Genomic DNA, 16,924 nt, shown 5'->3' with positions numbered 1-16,924 from the left:
TTTTCTTGAATGTACAACTGAGGGAACTTAAATGGAATTAAAATCATTAAACAAAATACTTAATATCCCACAGAATTTCTGCTCCTCCATCAGTTCTTTGGTCTCTTCTTTCAATCCTTTTATAAGAGAAATAAAGGACTAGGACTTAAAGTACCCAATAATTTGGGATGCAAAATCAGACAACCTTTTGTAGGCCTGATATTCAGAAATAAGTTATTAGTACTTCTAGGAAATTAAATTTCCTTAGGAATCTCTGTAACTAAACTTGGAAAACTAAGGTTTTTCAAAACCTTGCGATTTTTAAAACTTTTAGCCATTATGTAACTGGAAATACTAAAAAACCAGGATAAATTATAATTTAAGGAGAAAATTTTAAAGTATTATAGAACAATTGTATAAGTCTAAGAGGTGTACACACACAAGCACATAACAGTGTGCTAATGCAATTATGTGCTGTTGAGATCATGCATAGCTATGCAAAACTCAAGTATGAGGCTGAAAGAAGGAGAAGAAGATTTTGTTGAAACCTGCAGAGGGTAAAATGTAAAATAAAAGTTGATGTTCTAAGATTCTTGCTCTTCCCATCTCCAACATCCATTGCCACAAAGATTTCAGCTTTGTTTAAAAGTAAGAAAAATAAGTTTCAAGACAAAACCAGGAGCATCTGATTCAGGAACTGAATGAAGAATCATATAAAACATATAAGTAGAGGTGGAAATAAAAGACATGTAAAGAAAAGGATCCTAACAAATATAATGGTGAAGGTGATATAGAGACTAAAAGAGATTACAAAGTCATTAATGATTAAATAACATCACTTTCAAAATGTAATATATATTTCATCTTGGAGCTAGAAATACATGAATAAATTGCATGAGCATCTCTCTGATGTCATCAGAGCTCCTCAGTGGAGCAACAGTCCACTCGAGCAATCCTGAGGGCATATTATTTAAGTTTCAATGACAGCTGTAATTTGTTTTTCAGCAATAAGAATTTTCCTCACCAAACTAAAAGAAATACTGCTATATTAGTAGAGTCAAGGTCTCACATAACTGACTGATATATGTCACGCAAACTACTCCCAGCCATCTTAGAGTTATGGACTTTGAAAATAAATATTGTGTGCCATTTCGTGAATATACTCCCATTCATATTGCAAATACATAAACTGTACTAATGGCTTAAAATTACAACAGGGTCCTGATCTTTATAAACCCCAATTTCCTTTATGCTTTATGTAAACCTGCTGTTTTATCATGTATGCTAAAAATTACCTTTTATAGTACTTATATACTGGTAGTACTTTAAAGAAAAGTAGCAGTATGAGGATGTGTTAATATACTCAGTTCCATGGGAATTCTTTGATTGCAAAAGATTAACGCAGCTTTGATTTTAACTCCAACCTGCCTTGTGTAGACCATCGCTCTAACGAAAATAACCAACACACAGCTACACACTAAGGACCCTTTGTTAAAATTTTAGGGTGACTAAATACTGCTTTACCATTAAGTTCTGCAGAGCTTTTCTGCTCCAGCACTCAGGACAAAAAGCAACATTGTGCTCAAGCTCCCTTGGGAAATTCTGCCCTTATATCTCCTCAAGCCCAATAAAAGGAAAAACCTCTGCCCAGAGGACACATGGAGCCACCAGCCACCAGCCTGCCTGTGCCAGTACTTTGCTGGAAACACTGGTCTCTTGCGTGAAAAGTCACAAAGGAAGCATTCAGTCAGAAGGAGCAAAGGGTATTCTACCTCAATTCTTTCTTCTTTTTTTAAGTGATGAAATGGGACAATAGTAAATTGCAGTTACAAACAATGTAATTTGTTTTAATTATTAGTCTGGTGGACTCCACCGTTCAGTACACCTACTTCACAATACATATCTATATATCACATCCTGTATACATGGCAGATTTTTATATCTACATTTTGATTAGCAAGGGGGGGCAGATATTTAAATAAATTTTTTTTTTCTGATGCAATTCTAATGTGCAGTAAGTCAATTCATCATAATTTCCACGGATTTACAGCATTAAGATCAGATTTTCATCCAGAAGGTACAATATTACGCACTATGGAACATATCATTTTGACTTTTCAATGTATGCTGCGGTTATGCTCTACAGTATTCTTTTGCAATTAAGTACACCAGTCTAATTCCTTTAAAAAATAATTTTAAATCATTTGAGCTATTGGATAAAATTATATGCATCTGTTGATCCCTTTCTAACTAAAACTACATATTTCTGGAAGAAGTACTCCTTTATTGATATTAAAGGATTTAGATAATCCTCTGCTCTTGACAAGACTGAGGATTGTGTGTCAACTTCATTGCTCTTAAAATGCCCCGAGTGGTCTAAAATAGCAAGGTGTATAAGCAGAGTAGAGCTGGTATGCAAATAGTGAAATATTCTTATGCTGCATCATGTGAACTCATCAACTAGGCATTGCATGCCAGAGAAAGCATCTGCTATGTGAAATTTAGGACAGCAATTCATGGCCCATAGAACACTGCATCACCACAAATTACATCCGATATAAATCTATAATGACGTTCATATAAAAACATTACATTTTAATAGTTTAAAGAAGTGACAGCACTGGGCACTTTATAAATGTTTAACTAGTAGAGTTTTTATAATTTAGAATGTTGATGTTACATCACTCAAGATGCTGGCTTGAAACACTCTTTGAACTGAGGAATGGGGGTCTGTTTCTGGAGAAATTTACTGAAAGCCCAACCTCAATGCACAGAAATGCTATTTTTAGACATAAACTTGTTTACATGAATCACAGAGTCATCTGAAATTGTGCAGCACCCCATTCATGAAGCCCAGATATGGTTATCATTGCCAGGGATTAGCATGTGAGCATGGGCCCTCTGTTGGAGAACCTTAAATGTATTTACTTGTTGTTAATGACCACATTAACCAACCATTAGATCCTTGGAGAAATCCAAGGAAAAATTTCAAGTATTTTGTTTTCTTTCATTGTATGTATGTTTTGACTTATGCTTCTAGAGAAATTTTCATCTTTGATCTTTCTAACTATCTCTAACTCCTTAAACACTGACTTCCTTTTGCTCAGTACGGTCATATTGTTTGGTCTAAATTGCCACAAACCAGCATACCTTTGTTGTATTTATGTCATATTTTTGCTCACCATTTCCATCTGACAGACAACCTGTATCTGAAATGCCCTGTCTATTTGTGTCCTTTGCCTAATTCACATGCCTCAGAGTCCCCAATCTTCACAGCCAGATAGCCAAGGACTGTCTTTCTCTTACAATATAGGGACTCCAGTTATATTCCCTGTTTATCTGCATCCACACACTGGCTATTAAAATCAAGCTCTGTTTGACCTGCAGATTTGCTCATGGCAAGATTGTTGAAAACACCAGCTTTTCAGCAATGTTCCTGCATTATAAGATGAAGGGGGTAAGGATCCAGATGCAGTGAAACACAGTTAATGTTTGTTGGATGCCTTGTTAAAGTGCAGAAGTCGAAACTTTTTAAAATATTTTTTAATGTTTCAATAGATAGAAACATTGGCAAGGAAAATAAGGGAGCACTGAAGATTAACAAAGAGGATAATCAAGACCTTTTACTCTGACTGTCCACTACTAGGTAATTTAGAAGCTAAAGGAAGATTCCCTACTGGAAAGGAATGCTCCTAACTCCTACATTAGATTTTGTCCTGGTTGGTACTTGGTACTTAAAATTTTACTTACAGGATGAAATGTAAAAGACTATTTCATCTCTAATAAACTTGTCAGCGAGGAGACTGAGTTTAAGAAAGGGAGGTGTTGTTGCAGGGTTTGCAATATAAGTTTGCAAAAAGTCACAGTAAACCTGCTTCTTACATGTAACTATCTTATCTTCAATGTGGACAACAAAAATCTTTCAAAGCTCTGAGTTTCTGGTAACAGCTTCACATGAAGACTATATGAAGACTAAGGATTTTAAAATACTCCTGTGACCGTAAGAATTTAAATTTGGAATAAAATGAAGATACTTTTGTATTAGTAATCAGGAGCAACTAGTTAAACCTCCATACCTGCTTGCACAAAACGGATCATTGCCCAAGGATCTGTTTTATCCAGAATGGTCATTTTGAGTCAAATTATTTCCTATTACAGAGAGTCATTTCCAGGCCATTCCTTGATCCTATTTTGAATACAGGAAACAAGCTGGATTGTTCTCTGGAGCAAGAAATTACTTTTTACTATGCTTGGATTGAGCTTATCACAATGAGGTCCTGGTCTACAGGACTAATGAAATTCAGTTATAATAATAATGAAAGCAGCACCGACACCTCATATGCTCCCATTAAGGCTACAGAACACGGAAATATGTGCAACCTGGTATTAACATTCAAGCTGAGAGAAGATTTTTAATAATTCAATCCTATTTGATTGGTATTGATAGATTCTCTTAAGCAAAACGTTATCTGAGGACCATGATTAGTGTTCTGATTTTACCACACGTTATAAGAAGCCTAGTGTTTTTAATAGGATAGGCTTTTGGACTCCAGTGATCAGCTGCAAAAAGTATGTCAGCTTAGATCCAATTGAAATAAAATTTTAATTCTCATAGTTGTTAAGAATTTCTTGGCACTTTGAGTTAGGAATATTCCAAGTCACCTACAAAAAAGAATATACTGTATTTGCAGTTACAGGTACACAAGGATAAAAATTATACCACATAAATTATTATTATATTAATAGCCCTACCATTCACGATCCCAGCCTTCTCAGCCACAAGACTGGTTTATTCTACAACTCATTTGAAGCAGCAAATATAGTCAGAGAAGTACAAAATTCACACAGCAGAAGAGGCTTCTGACTCAGGCAGAAATAAGTGATCCTATAAGCCTGGACAATCTTATAGAGATTTAAATATTTGCTCTTTCTATGAGAAGAAATAAGCAGAACATTCCTGTACCATCTAGTGCTTTGGGTAAAAAATTAGCAAAGTTTTCTGCAATCTTTTATCAGCTACAGAACTTCTGGACAGGATCAAAAATGACAAGATGAAGAAAGATAAGAACTCCAGGGACTGCATTGGTGACTAAGACCTACCCATGGATACTCGTTCTGTTTCATTTCATAAGACAGAAGGATATACACCGGAAAAAACTCCATCAGTATATAAGTTTTGAACACTGCACTTAAGAATTCTGCCCAACCAAAAGAAGGATGTTGTAGAAATCATAAAGGCAACTTAAAAGGAAGGCTAATCAGAAATGGAGGCCTATTAAAATTCTTCCAGTGCTCTAACCAAGTGTGTAAATCTAAATACCAAAATATTCTTCCCTCTCCTCCATAGAATGCAAATGCCAAAAACGAGAAAGTCAAGGACAGTGCTAACATGCTGTACTACTACTCAGCATCCTGAAAACACTCCACAAGTAACACAAAGTATAAATGTGTCTGAATTCAGCTTCACAAGGTACATAAGTCAGGCACATAGGTAAAACATGCACATGCCTCTAAGGAGAAACAGTATCTAACAATTTCAGATTAAAAATAAAAATTCTTATCAGACCTACAGTAAAAATTTGTGTCTGGGAAATCAATACATGGAATCTAACTAGTCAGAGTAAAATTAACCATGTATACTATAAAGAATGCCATGGGATCTCAAATTTTAATAATCTCCAGCATTCCTCTCACATCTGGATATCCTAACTGTTACCAGACATACAAATAACATTTTCATGCAGTACTTTTAAAAAGTGTTTTTTTAAAGCTATGTTATTCTTAATATCAAGTATATAATTCTAAATGAAATAACCTATATCTAGGACTTGGTATTGTTTGTTGAACATGTGACAAGAAACTGAAATATTAAGTTTTGATTACATAAAAATCACTCTTCTATTAATTAGACTTTTTGTTTCTTAGTGCTACTGAAAATGCTCTATTAATCTTAAAAAAAATCTTCCATCAGGTTTTAATGATGAAAGCAAAATATTTCATTTCCATGTGCACTTGGTAGAGCCAGTATGACATCATAAACTAAACATGAAGTTCAAAACACAGTTTCAAAAAAATTAATCCAAATTACTCAGATAAATTAATCAATATTGGTTCAATTTCTGTTCAGTAATCAAAAAAGTGCTCCAAAGGGGCTCTGCCACGAGAAAACTATGCCCACCAAACAATGAATTTCTTTAAATTCCACTCTACTAGTTCGATTTAAATATTGTTTATTTGTTGTTTAAATTGTATTAGAGGCTATTCCCCCATGCTGCTTGCTTCCCCTGTGGCCGGGTATGGCAGGGCCTGGAAGTGCTGCCAAGTCACAGCGGGCATTGGAAGCCTCCCTATCTCTCATCTGTGGAGACTCTCTCCAATTTCATTAAAACTGTAAAAAAACCACTGTCTGAGTGTGCAAACAGAGAGAGCTTCCCCACACAGCAGGAAGGGTGAAGATGCATTATCCTTACCATGTATTTGTTTCAAAGGATTTTGAGTAACTCATCCTGTTATGATCTGTATCATGTATCTTAATGACGATTAGCTTTTTCCTCTTTGGGGGGATCTCAAGTTGTTTATATCTAATGAAATGCTCCATCTTTATATGTGTACACACACACACACATGTACACACACACATACATACATATATACATACACATACATACACATATACATATATACATATGTAAAATAATGTCTTAGGGACTTTATTCTCATAGATTGAAGCCAACAAAAGATGGTCCATAAAGAAGGAATGCAGGCTTGCTAACAACTTGAAAATAAGAGATTAACACTAATGAAGGACAGAAATTGTTCCTACAAGAGTCACCTGAATTTTAAAAACATATATAATTTAACCCACAAGTGAATATTGTGCTCACAGTTTCACAAATAAATATTATAAAATTACGCCTTAGAGCAATGGAATATTATGGATTACCTTGGTAATTAATGAAATTTATTAAAGGCTGCTTAAAAGATTCAGATCATGAGAAAGATGCATAAGTAGTTTTTCTGCACTTAGTTTGAGATTATTTGACTGCTGTGCTCCCTTGGCAGGAGATGTGCCAACAGGTTCCCCCAGCTTTGTAAGACCATGGGAAAACAGATTGCTCTAGGAATTGCCACACAAGCACCTCCTTGTGGTGCTGAATCTTGGGATCTGAAGCTGTAAAAGGGATGCTATCTGAAAATCTCTTGAGATTTTGCTTCACCTTCTTTGAGGGAAGCTCCCTATAGATGCACTTGTGAAAATCTACTGAGAAGCAAACCTTCAGCAAGAAGTTTGTCTTACCAGGGGATTGCAGAATTGCTACTCTAAATCAAACATTTGTGCTGCTTGGACTGTGTATTTCTCCAAGCTCTAAATGTGTTCATAACGCATGATCAGGGATTAATATAACAAGGATCTAATCTGTGAACTATAGCAGTAAAAATATATACATATATTTTTATATACAAACACACATCTGTCTATTCAAGAGATGCAAATGCAGCATGACTCTGCATAAAACTGAGGAGGATATAATTACTAATCTACATGACAGAAATACTTAGGGACATGTGAATTTAAGGATATTTTAGACATAGTGATCACTTGTTCCTCAAGCTTTGGCTCATTTGAAACAGGGTAGTAAATCTGCCTGCAGGTACACATTGATGGCATTGCTGTGGCTCAGATTGGCAGGGAAATCAAATTAGAGTTCAATAGTCCTACAATGAAATTAATGAATGTTATGGAACTTTGCCACAGCTCAAATACTATCATTCCAGCCGTAACGTTTTTACTACACAGCCTAATATGATTTGAGAAATCCTTATACATGTCCCCCCCAGGGTATATGACAAGCAGATGACATCCAAAATGTTTTATTTGCTCACAAATAAAGGATAAACAACTTTTTGACAGTTATGATACACAAATTAGTGAAAATGAGATTCTGCAAAAACAATCAGAAGAAAAAAGTTGTGATTTAGGTAGAACTCAATATCCTTTATGAGTAGTACTTAAGGGAAAAGTCACAGAACAAAAGTTCCCTCTCCACAGCGAGTGCAGAATTACAGGTTAAAGCCTGATTTTTACTCATTTTTCTCAGAGGAATTTTTCCTTTATTATAAGGAAATAAAAGAGAGTGTTCTCTTGTTTTGAAAGCTGAAATATTTTATTTGTGAGTACCAAGCTGTAATCCCAGAATGATACTGTGCCCAGTGGAAAGATATTAGCTAGTTCTATTAAAAAATGCCTTTACATTACATACCAGATGATAAAGTGAGATGGCAGGTAGATTTTTTCCTCTGGGGAAAAAAAGAAATTTAAAACTCTTCAGTAAAGGAGGCAAACTCCAAACTATTTGCTTCCCAAATGAAAATTTCTTCTGCTTCACAAAGAAATACTTTAATCTAGATAATTTAATGGACTGTAATAAGATGCACTATATATTCACAGAAGAGATGGAAAAGGTAGTGATTTCCAGGACAAGTGGCAGGAGAGGCTTCCAGAACAACAAAAATGAGAGAAGATCACTTTCTGATGTCACTGACCAGTTACAAAAATGCTGCTAAAAAAGATAAAGTATTTCTGAATAGCAGTATTGTCTAACCCAAGTTGAAGCAATCAGAACAAGAGAGTTAGTAGAATGGAAGAAGGAAAAAATCCCCAACCAAAACAACCCCCTAAAAAACCTCAAACCATGTTCCTTTTATTCAATAATTTTATTCAGTTTCTGCCCATTATATCAATGTCAGCGAGAGAACATTCTTGAAAAAGACTGGTTAACCTGGACTTGACAGAGCCAAAAGCCTTGAAAGCTAAAAGGTAATTATAAACAAACCAGAAGGAAGAAAGTCAGTGCTGCCTCTTCAAAGCTTTTAAAGATCTTTACTTACACAGCTGTAAAAGTTAGCTCAAAGCATATTTTTTCTGGTTTTCACTCCCGATGATTTCTTTTTAAAGGAAAATAAAGCTCATTAAAAGGGCTGCTCATAGTGATTCCGTTAATAAGCCTGTACAAAATCTGGCCTATATCTTTATTTCTGTTTAACAAATGAATGCAAAAAAAATTGCAGGAAAACAATCAGTGAAGAAAGTGTTGGAAGAGGTTTATATTGCCCTTAAGTCAATTTGCTGGTCAAATTTGACAGCAACCTTTAAAAAACCCAAACAAAACCAAACTCAAAACAAATCTCCAACTTCTTGCAAAAAAACCCCTTCCACCCGCTGGAGATACAACCCAATGGATTAATACTATTAAATGATAGCAACACATAGGTATCACTTTCCATTTCATCAAGGTAAGGTCATCTTGGAGATCCACAAATTCTCTGGAATACTTTAAACTGAAGACTCTGAAATTGAGACATCTGTCTCCATTGGCTCACTGGGGTCATGTGAAACTAGTCATACTGCTATGCCTTTTCCTTCTTTCCAGCAATACATCCTATAAAGGCATGTACAGCATAAGCACATGGAGTTCTTTATGTACATTGCTATCTTACCAAAGCAATACCTGCACTAGTGAAGTTAATGTTACCACAAATTGAAAAGATGCTCTGTATAAGCACTGATCAGCAACAATGAAAACTGGTGCATTTACTGATCCCTCTACTAAAATATTGCTCAGATACTAAAAAAGAAAAACAGCGCTGTACACTTCAAAATTCAGCTGATGTGGGCTGAATCCTTCTTAAATAGATATGACTATATTTTAATGTCTTTTGTGATTATGACAATTTTGACAAGATAATCATCTCCTCTGAACAGAACTTTTTAAGGTTTAGAGAAATAACATAAGATTTATTAAATAATCTGTCAAATTTTCTATGAACCCTGCTTTCAAAAGAAATCCTATGATCTCATTAAAATAATTACAGAAAATCTATGCCTGATATTATAAATAACAAGTACCAGGTATACAAAGGAGAGTACAAGAACTAAAAGTACAGGAACTTGTAGGATTCAAAAGGTGATAGCATCGCTTTGTTCTCTTTAGATAGTAAACAGAAGTTTCCATGTTAACTATCCTGCACTCTAGTTCAACTTTTGAACAACAGTGTTCAAAATGGAGAGAAAGAAACAAGTCTGTACCTATGGTAAAATTAAATAATCTAGATATGTATATTGCAGCCTCATTTCTCTTTTCTTTCTTCACACTTCGTTGCCTCTGTTCTCATCCTGCTTTTGCGGAAAAGCAAAAGCCAGTTCTAAACAGCACAATTACTCAGAAAAAGAAGCAGAGGTACAAGCTAAAATCAGAGGAAGTGTCTTTAAAATTCTAAACATCATATCAATTTGAATTTTATATATACAGGCTTCTTTTACAGCAAGATAGAACTGGGTAAAACAGGGAAGAACAGTATGGTGTTTACTTTCCTGTAATATAAATACAGTAGGCAAGATAAAGAGGACTAGAACAGCTCTGAATTCTCTATGAGGGTTGCTTCCTCTTAACTCCTGCTGCCATTGATTATGGCTTATGATTATGACTGCTCTAGTAGTCAGCACTGCACTTACAAAATTCAAGTACCTTCTGCCTCTTACACTGGGGAAGTTACCCTCATTTAATTGAAAACTCCTGCTTTTGGAGAGTAAAGGGTGAAGTACTCAACCAACAAGGCTGGTGACAATGCAGGCAAAACTTGTTATCAAGACGCTTCAAGATAAAAACACCACAGTACTATCTGAGACAAAGCTACAGATATTGAAGGTTTTCCACCTAAGCTACCTAAAAAACACAATGCTGTTGTGATGCCACCGTGTTGGAGCATGACAGAACTGATGCTCCTCACTGTGAATAACCTCACCAGAATAAGCTCTTGCATGACTCCCACTGACTGAAGTTCTACATCACAACCACTCCAGCAGAAGTGCTCTCTCTCACTCAGAGAGAATGACGACTCAACAGCCTACGCACAAACTATTCCCAGTGTAAAATGGCATTTTATTCACCATAAAATCAACTACTGTGTTACTGAACAGCTATTAATGCTAACAGGTTAGTTCTTTCAGAAGACATTCATAAAATTGTTCCAGTGCTTCACAGAGATGGATTACTAAACAAATATATAAGCATAAGTTATTTAAATAGTTGAATGGTTAACTGAAATAGGAGAACTCCAACAATCACGTAGCAAGAGGTTTTAAGTGTAGAAGGCTATCTTCTCCAGAGAAGTGAAATTCAAAAACATGAAAATCAACTTCACATATTTTGTTTTCAAACTTCTTTTAAAATATTTTTTCCTTTAAGAGGAAAAAAACCAGCCAAAAAAACGATCCAGCGATATAAAAAAAACCATGCAGACTTTGAAAAAGTTCAGATGTCGACTCACCAGTCTCTTTACAATTCTCAACAAAAGCTTCAGTTGTCGTGTATCTTTTTTGGACTTCAGTACTTCAGCAAAGCTGTCCATGTTTTCTGGAGACATACTCTCCTGACTGTTCCCTCCATATAGCTGAACCAGCAATGATAAGCACTGTGAAGCACTCACAAATATTTCAGTATCTTCACTGGGAAGCTAAAAATGAACAAACAAAAATCAAATACCAATTTCAGAAAAATTGCATATCATTGGGGATTTGGAAGAGTATTAACATTTGCATTGTGCCAGGAAAGAATAATTTCTGGTTGACTGACTCAGAATTCCATTAAACTAAGCTTAATAAAGTGATGAAAATATAATTAAAATATACCTGTTCTTAAGCAGCAGTATAACACTGTCTCCATTATGATTCTGTCAAATAACCTGTCTATATCAACATCACAACAGCACTGGAAATGTTGCTCCCAACTATTTTATTCTGCTTTAAACAGAAGTAGGAATAGCAGAAAGTATTATTATAGCCATGATGTCTAATCTTTGACATCATGCACACCATAAAATTTCATTTAATTATTTCTAAATCAAGCCTATGGCTTCTTGTTGAGGTAGACCACAGGCTATCTAGTTCTTTAATGGATTTTAAGTAGTCACATTAGGAGGTACATTTTGAAGATTTTAAATGTTTTCCTAAATTCCAGCTTTTCTGCACTCCTTTGAAGATCAGACACTGCAGCAGGCCCTAGCAATGGGACGGCAAATTCTTTCCTGAGAAGCAAAATTACAGAAGAGATTTAGGGACATGACTAGTAATCATCTTTAAATGAGCTTCTGATAGTATGACACTGCTATCAAAATGATTTATATCTTTTTTGAAAGTACAATATGGAAATAACAAGTAGAGATATTACTTTATATTATATTATGCCTTTATTTGGCACTGACAATGACATTTTGGAACCACAACAGGAATGCAATGCCTAGTTTCAGCATAGAGAGTTCACAAAAGCTAGTGAAAAAAATCATAGAGGTTTCTTGGGAACAGGCAAGAAGATGATAGACTGGAAAACATAACAGCAAAGGACTGAAAGAATTCAATGTCTATAGAATATCAAAGGGAAGGTTAAAGGGCATTTGATCATATCCTCTCAGTTACATGTGAGAAAAAGCAGGCTGTGGATAGGTTAATGCCTTTACCTGAAAAAGGATTGGTAAGAGATGATAGCTCAAAACTTTAGACAAAGCAACTCAGATTAGAAGGAAGATAATACTTTGATTTCCTTTTTTTCTTTCTCTCTTTAATTAGAGTGATTAACCATTGAAACAACTTTCTTAGAACTGTGACAGATTCTCCATCAAAGGTAACTTAAATATCACAAAACCTCCTTTTTTTTTTCCTAAAAAAAATAACAAACCTATCTACTATGAGGAATTAATTTAGGAAAGTCCTGTTTTACGTTATACGCAACCCTCAACTAAATGATTTCAATGGCTTTTTCTCATCTTTTAGTCTAGGAGCTGAACAAAATAATTGGTAGTGGTCTTAAACTAACTAAGTACAGAAGTGTAAAAACACCTTATCACTCCCACTCATTTTTTTAATTCCAAAAGTGCTATTTACATACAAAGAAGCTAGATTAAAGAACAATTAACAGACTATCCTTACTGACAATAAAAGGAAACAATTTATATAATCTGTTCAACCACTTATATAGTATGCCCAACCATTTCAATAATGATTACTTATTTAATCTGCAGTATGAATTTCCTAAGTTTTTTCATTTTAAGGAAAACCCATCCAGTTACTTTAAAGCAATCTGAACATACCATCAGACATACACCCCTCAAATTTTCAAGCAGCAATTCTCCGGGGATCTGCATGCAAATACAATCCTGTTTTCCACTAGCTTAATAGAGTTGGCTGTTTAAAACAGACTGAACTGAGATGTAATCTCTGAATACATAGCCCCAAGACATATCACATTCTATTTGACCTAATACTGTGCAAGTGACAGGACCACAGCAGCTATTTCTTCCTCAGTTTTGCTGTATGGTTTTTCTTCATTCCAATCTAAATGCCACCTATCTGTTTATTTCCTTTCCAACATTCAGAATTATCTAATAACATCATCAACATAATTAGCAAGGCCAAAAAAACAGGAAAAGCTAAAAATGGTAGCAAGCTTTATGGCTTCATTTGTGTCTTGAATCTTTACTAAATTTTTAAAAAGTCCACTGATCTCACTTTGGGCTTTGAGCCGACTTGTATTCCCATCACTGAAATAAAAATGTCACTAGATAAAGGAAGGACAAATTAAACTACTTTAATGTATGTCTCTCACACCTTTTAAAAGCAGCATTCCAACTTTCAGTTTGTTACTAAATCACTGTAGACACATATATCAATCACTCCCTGAAGAAAAGCATAGTAAAAGGACTAATATTTGATTTTCCAGTATTGTTTGTTGGCTAACCAAATATAAAAAATGAAAAATTAGTGAAAATCTTGGACAGATACATTCTTGTCTGGGTATTGCAGTGGAGTTTTCTGGGTTTCACAAGCAAAAAAATACCATGTTTAGTCAGTAATAACAACAGACATACTTCAAAGTGAAACTGTTCCCAAGCTCTTTTCCTGAGATAGTCACTAAATATCAAAGGAGTGGAAAGGTGTCAGCCTCAGTAGATGACTGCCCCTACAACAAATTCGTGTGAAGAAACACATAAAGCACCATGAAACTTAGAGGTTCTTCCCAACAGCAGAAGGGTACATGACTGTCAAGGAAGCAAATAAGCAAGTCCATCTGGTTAGTGTTACTCCCAAAAGAGATTGATTTCAGCAGGAAACCCCAGGTAGTGAGGCAGTGGAACACTGCAACAGGTAAGAAGGAGCTGTGCTTGGGTACATGGCTTTGCTTGTCTTCTCCTAGGGTGTCCAACCATTTATCACTGTTGTTGTTGTTTTTATTTTTTCCCCCAACAAGAGAAAGGAAGACCCTTTCCATTTAATGAAAGGAAACTTTCCATCCAATGTGTCTTGGCATCATATAGACTTCCTCTTCATGGGGTATCAGGCTTTCAGTGACTATTTTCCACGTATCACTCCAGGGTTCCCAATACTTGCCAACCATGACATCGCACTATTCAATCACAAATGTCAATGAAATCCTTCATCCTCTGTTGTACTTCAGGCTCTTCTGCTTCCCCAGAGTCCCTTTGAGCTTTGGTATTATCTGGACTTTGGGGAGCAAGTTGCTGTTATCCTGGAAAAATTCAGGGTAAAACAATAGTAGCATAGGGTCTTGTATGAAGAGAAAACTAAGTTTGGAATAGGAAAGACCATATTTACTCTGGAGAAAATAAGACCATTTGCTTTCAGTCTAACTCATCAATAATTAAGGTGTAAGAGGAACTCTCAGCAATGTCCCTATTTAAGTATGCCTGCATCAGCATTTTTCTCTGTAACTCTACTGACAAGTAGTGATTTAGATGTCAAAAGTCGTAAGCTGGTAACCTGAAATTTAGCATTGGCTGCCAGGCAGTGTTAGTACTGGCTATAAAGAGTACAGGATCTGAAGAAAATTATTGGTATAAAACAAAAGCAATGACTGAAAATATATTAAATATCTGAAAATATAGAAAACCAAGGAATGAAAAATTCAGCTTTCAAATAAATAATATCTCATGTTTAATAAGAACAGCACAGACAGAATCATGTTGCTCAACAATGAATATACGTGGATGGTTCAGCTCTTAATTAGCTGAAACAGCATGCTGATTATTTTTCTAATCATAATTCAATTTGGTATGAAGTACATTTCTTTCAAACACATTTACAGTTTTTCATGACAGCAGATACTTATGTTTTTATTCTCTCAGGGGAGGAGAAACCCGTGAAAAAAATAAACTAGAGTTCTACCACTTTAAGAAAATATCTGACCCTTAATATTTCATATTAACTTGAAAAAAGTCTAGTGGCCTTTCGTTTCTTTTTGCTTTATCAGTCTTAGAGGGGATTATGGATTCAGCCCTTCAGCAAGGTAGAAATGTTAGTAGTACTTCTCCTTGCAGCTGTTATTATTCTGGGCTAATGTATAGCTTGAAGACAATCTAGCACGTTAAAATAAATTACTGAACAGCTAAGGTCATAAATTTTGCCATTCTCTAACTCAAAACTGTAGATCTATTTTTCATTTATTTTAAAATAACACTGCATGACAAGACTTTTGTGCCACACAGACAACATATTACTCTTTACTTAATTTTTATGGCCATGTTATAACTTCCTCTAAAAGAGCTTATAAGACAAAATTCACTTCTCTTCCTTTCTAGATGGAACCTTCTCTGTGTATTTCAATGTGTCGAAGAGCAGGAAGTTTCTTGTTATTGCATGTCTATATTTCTGCAGTCTGTTCTCAAAAATTCCATCATTTTGAACTGAGTTGCAGTGCATTCATGAATTGCAAACCGCTGCAAGAAACGTGTGATCATTTGAGCTGAAGTGGCAGTTTTCACACTGTTGGAGTTGTTACAGCATCTAATTTTAGAGTTACAATGAAACTGTCTGGATCACCCAGAGGGGACACTATTTCAGTGCATTAATGAGGTTATACACAAAGAAGTTTATTACGATAAGAGATAGATATCCATTAAATCACTAATGTGATTTTAGAGTATGCTGTAAAAGAAGTACCATTGGGATCTATAGGGAAGATGATTTTGCAAACATTGAACAAAATGTAAAAGCAAAAAATCACTATTAATCTGCTAGCTTTACTATGCTATTCTTATTAGTAAATATGCACAGGTTTAAATTAAAAAGTAAGATATTATATTTTGACTTAGGGCAAAATTGCCATTCTCTTACCTAGGGGAAAATATTTTATATATATATATATATATATATATATATATATATATATATATATATATGTTTTTTCAGTTCATTTTAATCTAGCCTAATTGTTGAGAAAGTAAATCCTCATTCTGAAATTCTGTGCATGAGACAATATATTCTTATTTCCTCTGGTGTGTTTGTTTGGGGTTTTTTTGGGGTTATCATTCTTCTGCAGTCACTTTCATTATTGGGTGGTAAATACCTTCATGTGCTCTGAAAACGAATTCTGGGCACAGCCTTAGAATCAGGGCAATATAGAAACAGAAAGGACCTAGAAGAGATCATCTCATTCATCCATGTGCACTGAGGCTTCATATTTGTCCTGTTCCCATTTGCACATGATTAGCTGGACTTCCAACAGTAACATACAGAGCACAGTAAGTAGCTGCAAATTTTACAAGTAATATTATGATGAAGAAGCCTACCACCAGAAATCGAGAAACGTTCTCTCCCAGCAGTCTGGTAGGCTGCAGAAAAGACTAGAAGATCTACACCTAGGAACTAAATCTGAGACCTACAAAAAATGAAACTCCTTTTTATAGGTACTGGCAGGTTTCTGAAAGTTTCTGAAAACCCACACTGAGGTGATTTCAAAAGTAAACATTTTTTTTTTCTGTATAATGGGTACATAAAAAATTAGAAGGTGTTTCATATCTTGTATAATTGCTGCAAGTTTCAGTATAATATTCAATTTACATTTATGTTAAGCGGAGGAACATTACCCAGCAAAGG

General features: G+C 35.0%; 1 protein-coding gene across 7 annotated transcripts in view; it reads right to left on the bottom strand.

The window, feature by feature from the left end:
- Nucleotides 1–16,924, bottom strand: part of ULK4 (unc-51 like kinase 4) — a 225,432-nt gene that overhangs the window by 42,747 nt on the left and 165,761 nt on the right. For 6 of the 7 annotated variants that reach the window (XR_003530336.1, XM_027659556.1, XM_027659561.1 and 3 more), the window contains exon 35: nucleotides 11,308–11,493. The exons of the other annotated variant lie outside the window; for it this stretch is intronic. Coding sequence is in view for 5 of the 6 variants with exons in the window: in XM_027659556.1 (XP_027515357.1) it covers nucleotides 11,308–11,493 (186 nt within the window). In the remaining variant the exon portion in view is untranslated. The remainder of the gene's footprint in view (nucleotides 1–11,307; nucleotides 11,494–16,924) is intronic. 7 annotated transcript variants of the gene reach the window in all.

The sequence above is a fragment of the Corapipo altera genome, unplaced genomic scaffold (assembly GCF_003945725.1).
Source record: "Corapipo altera isolate COAL_440 unplaced genomic scaffold, ASM394572v1 44b, whole genome shotgun sequence".
In the NCBI taxonomy this organism is placed as follows: Eukaryota; Metazoa; Chordata; class Aves; order Passeriformes; family Pipridae; genus Corapipo; species Corapipo altera.
The sequence above is the reverse complement of the archived record's forward strand: the minus strand, read 5'-3'. Positions and strand labels throughout refer to the sequence as shown.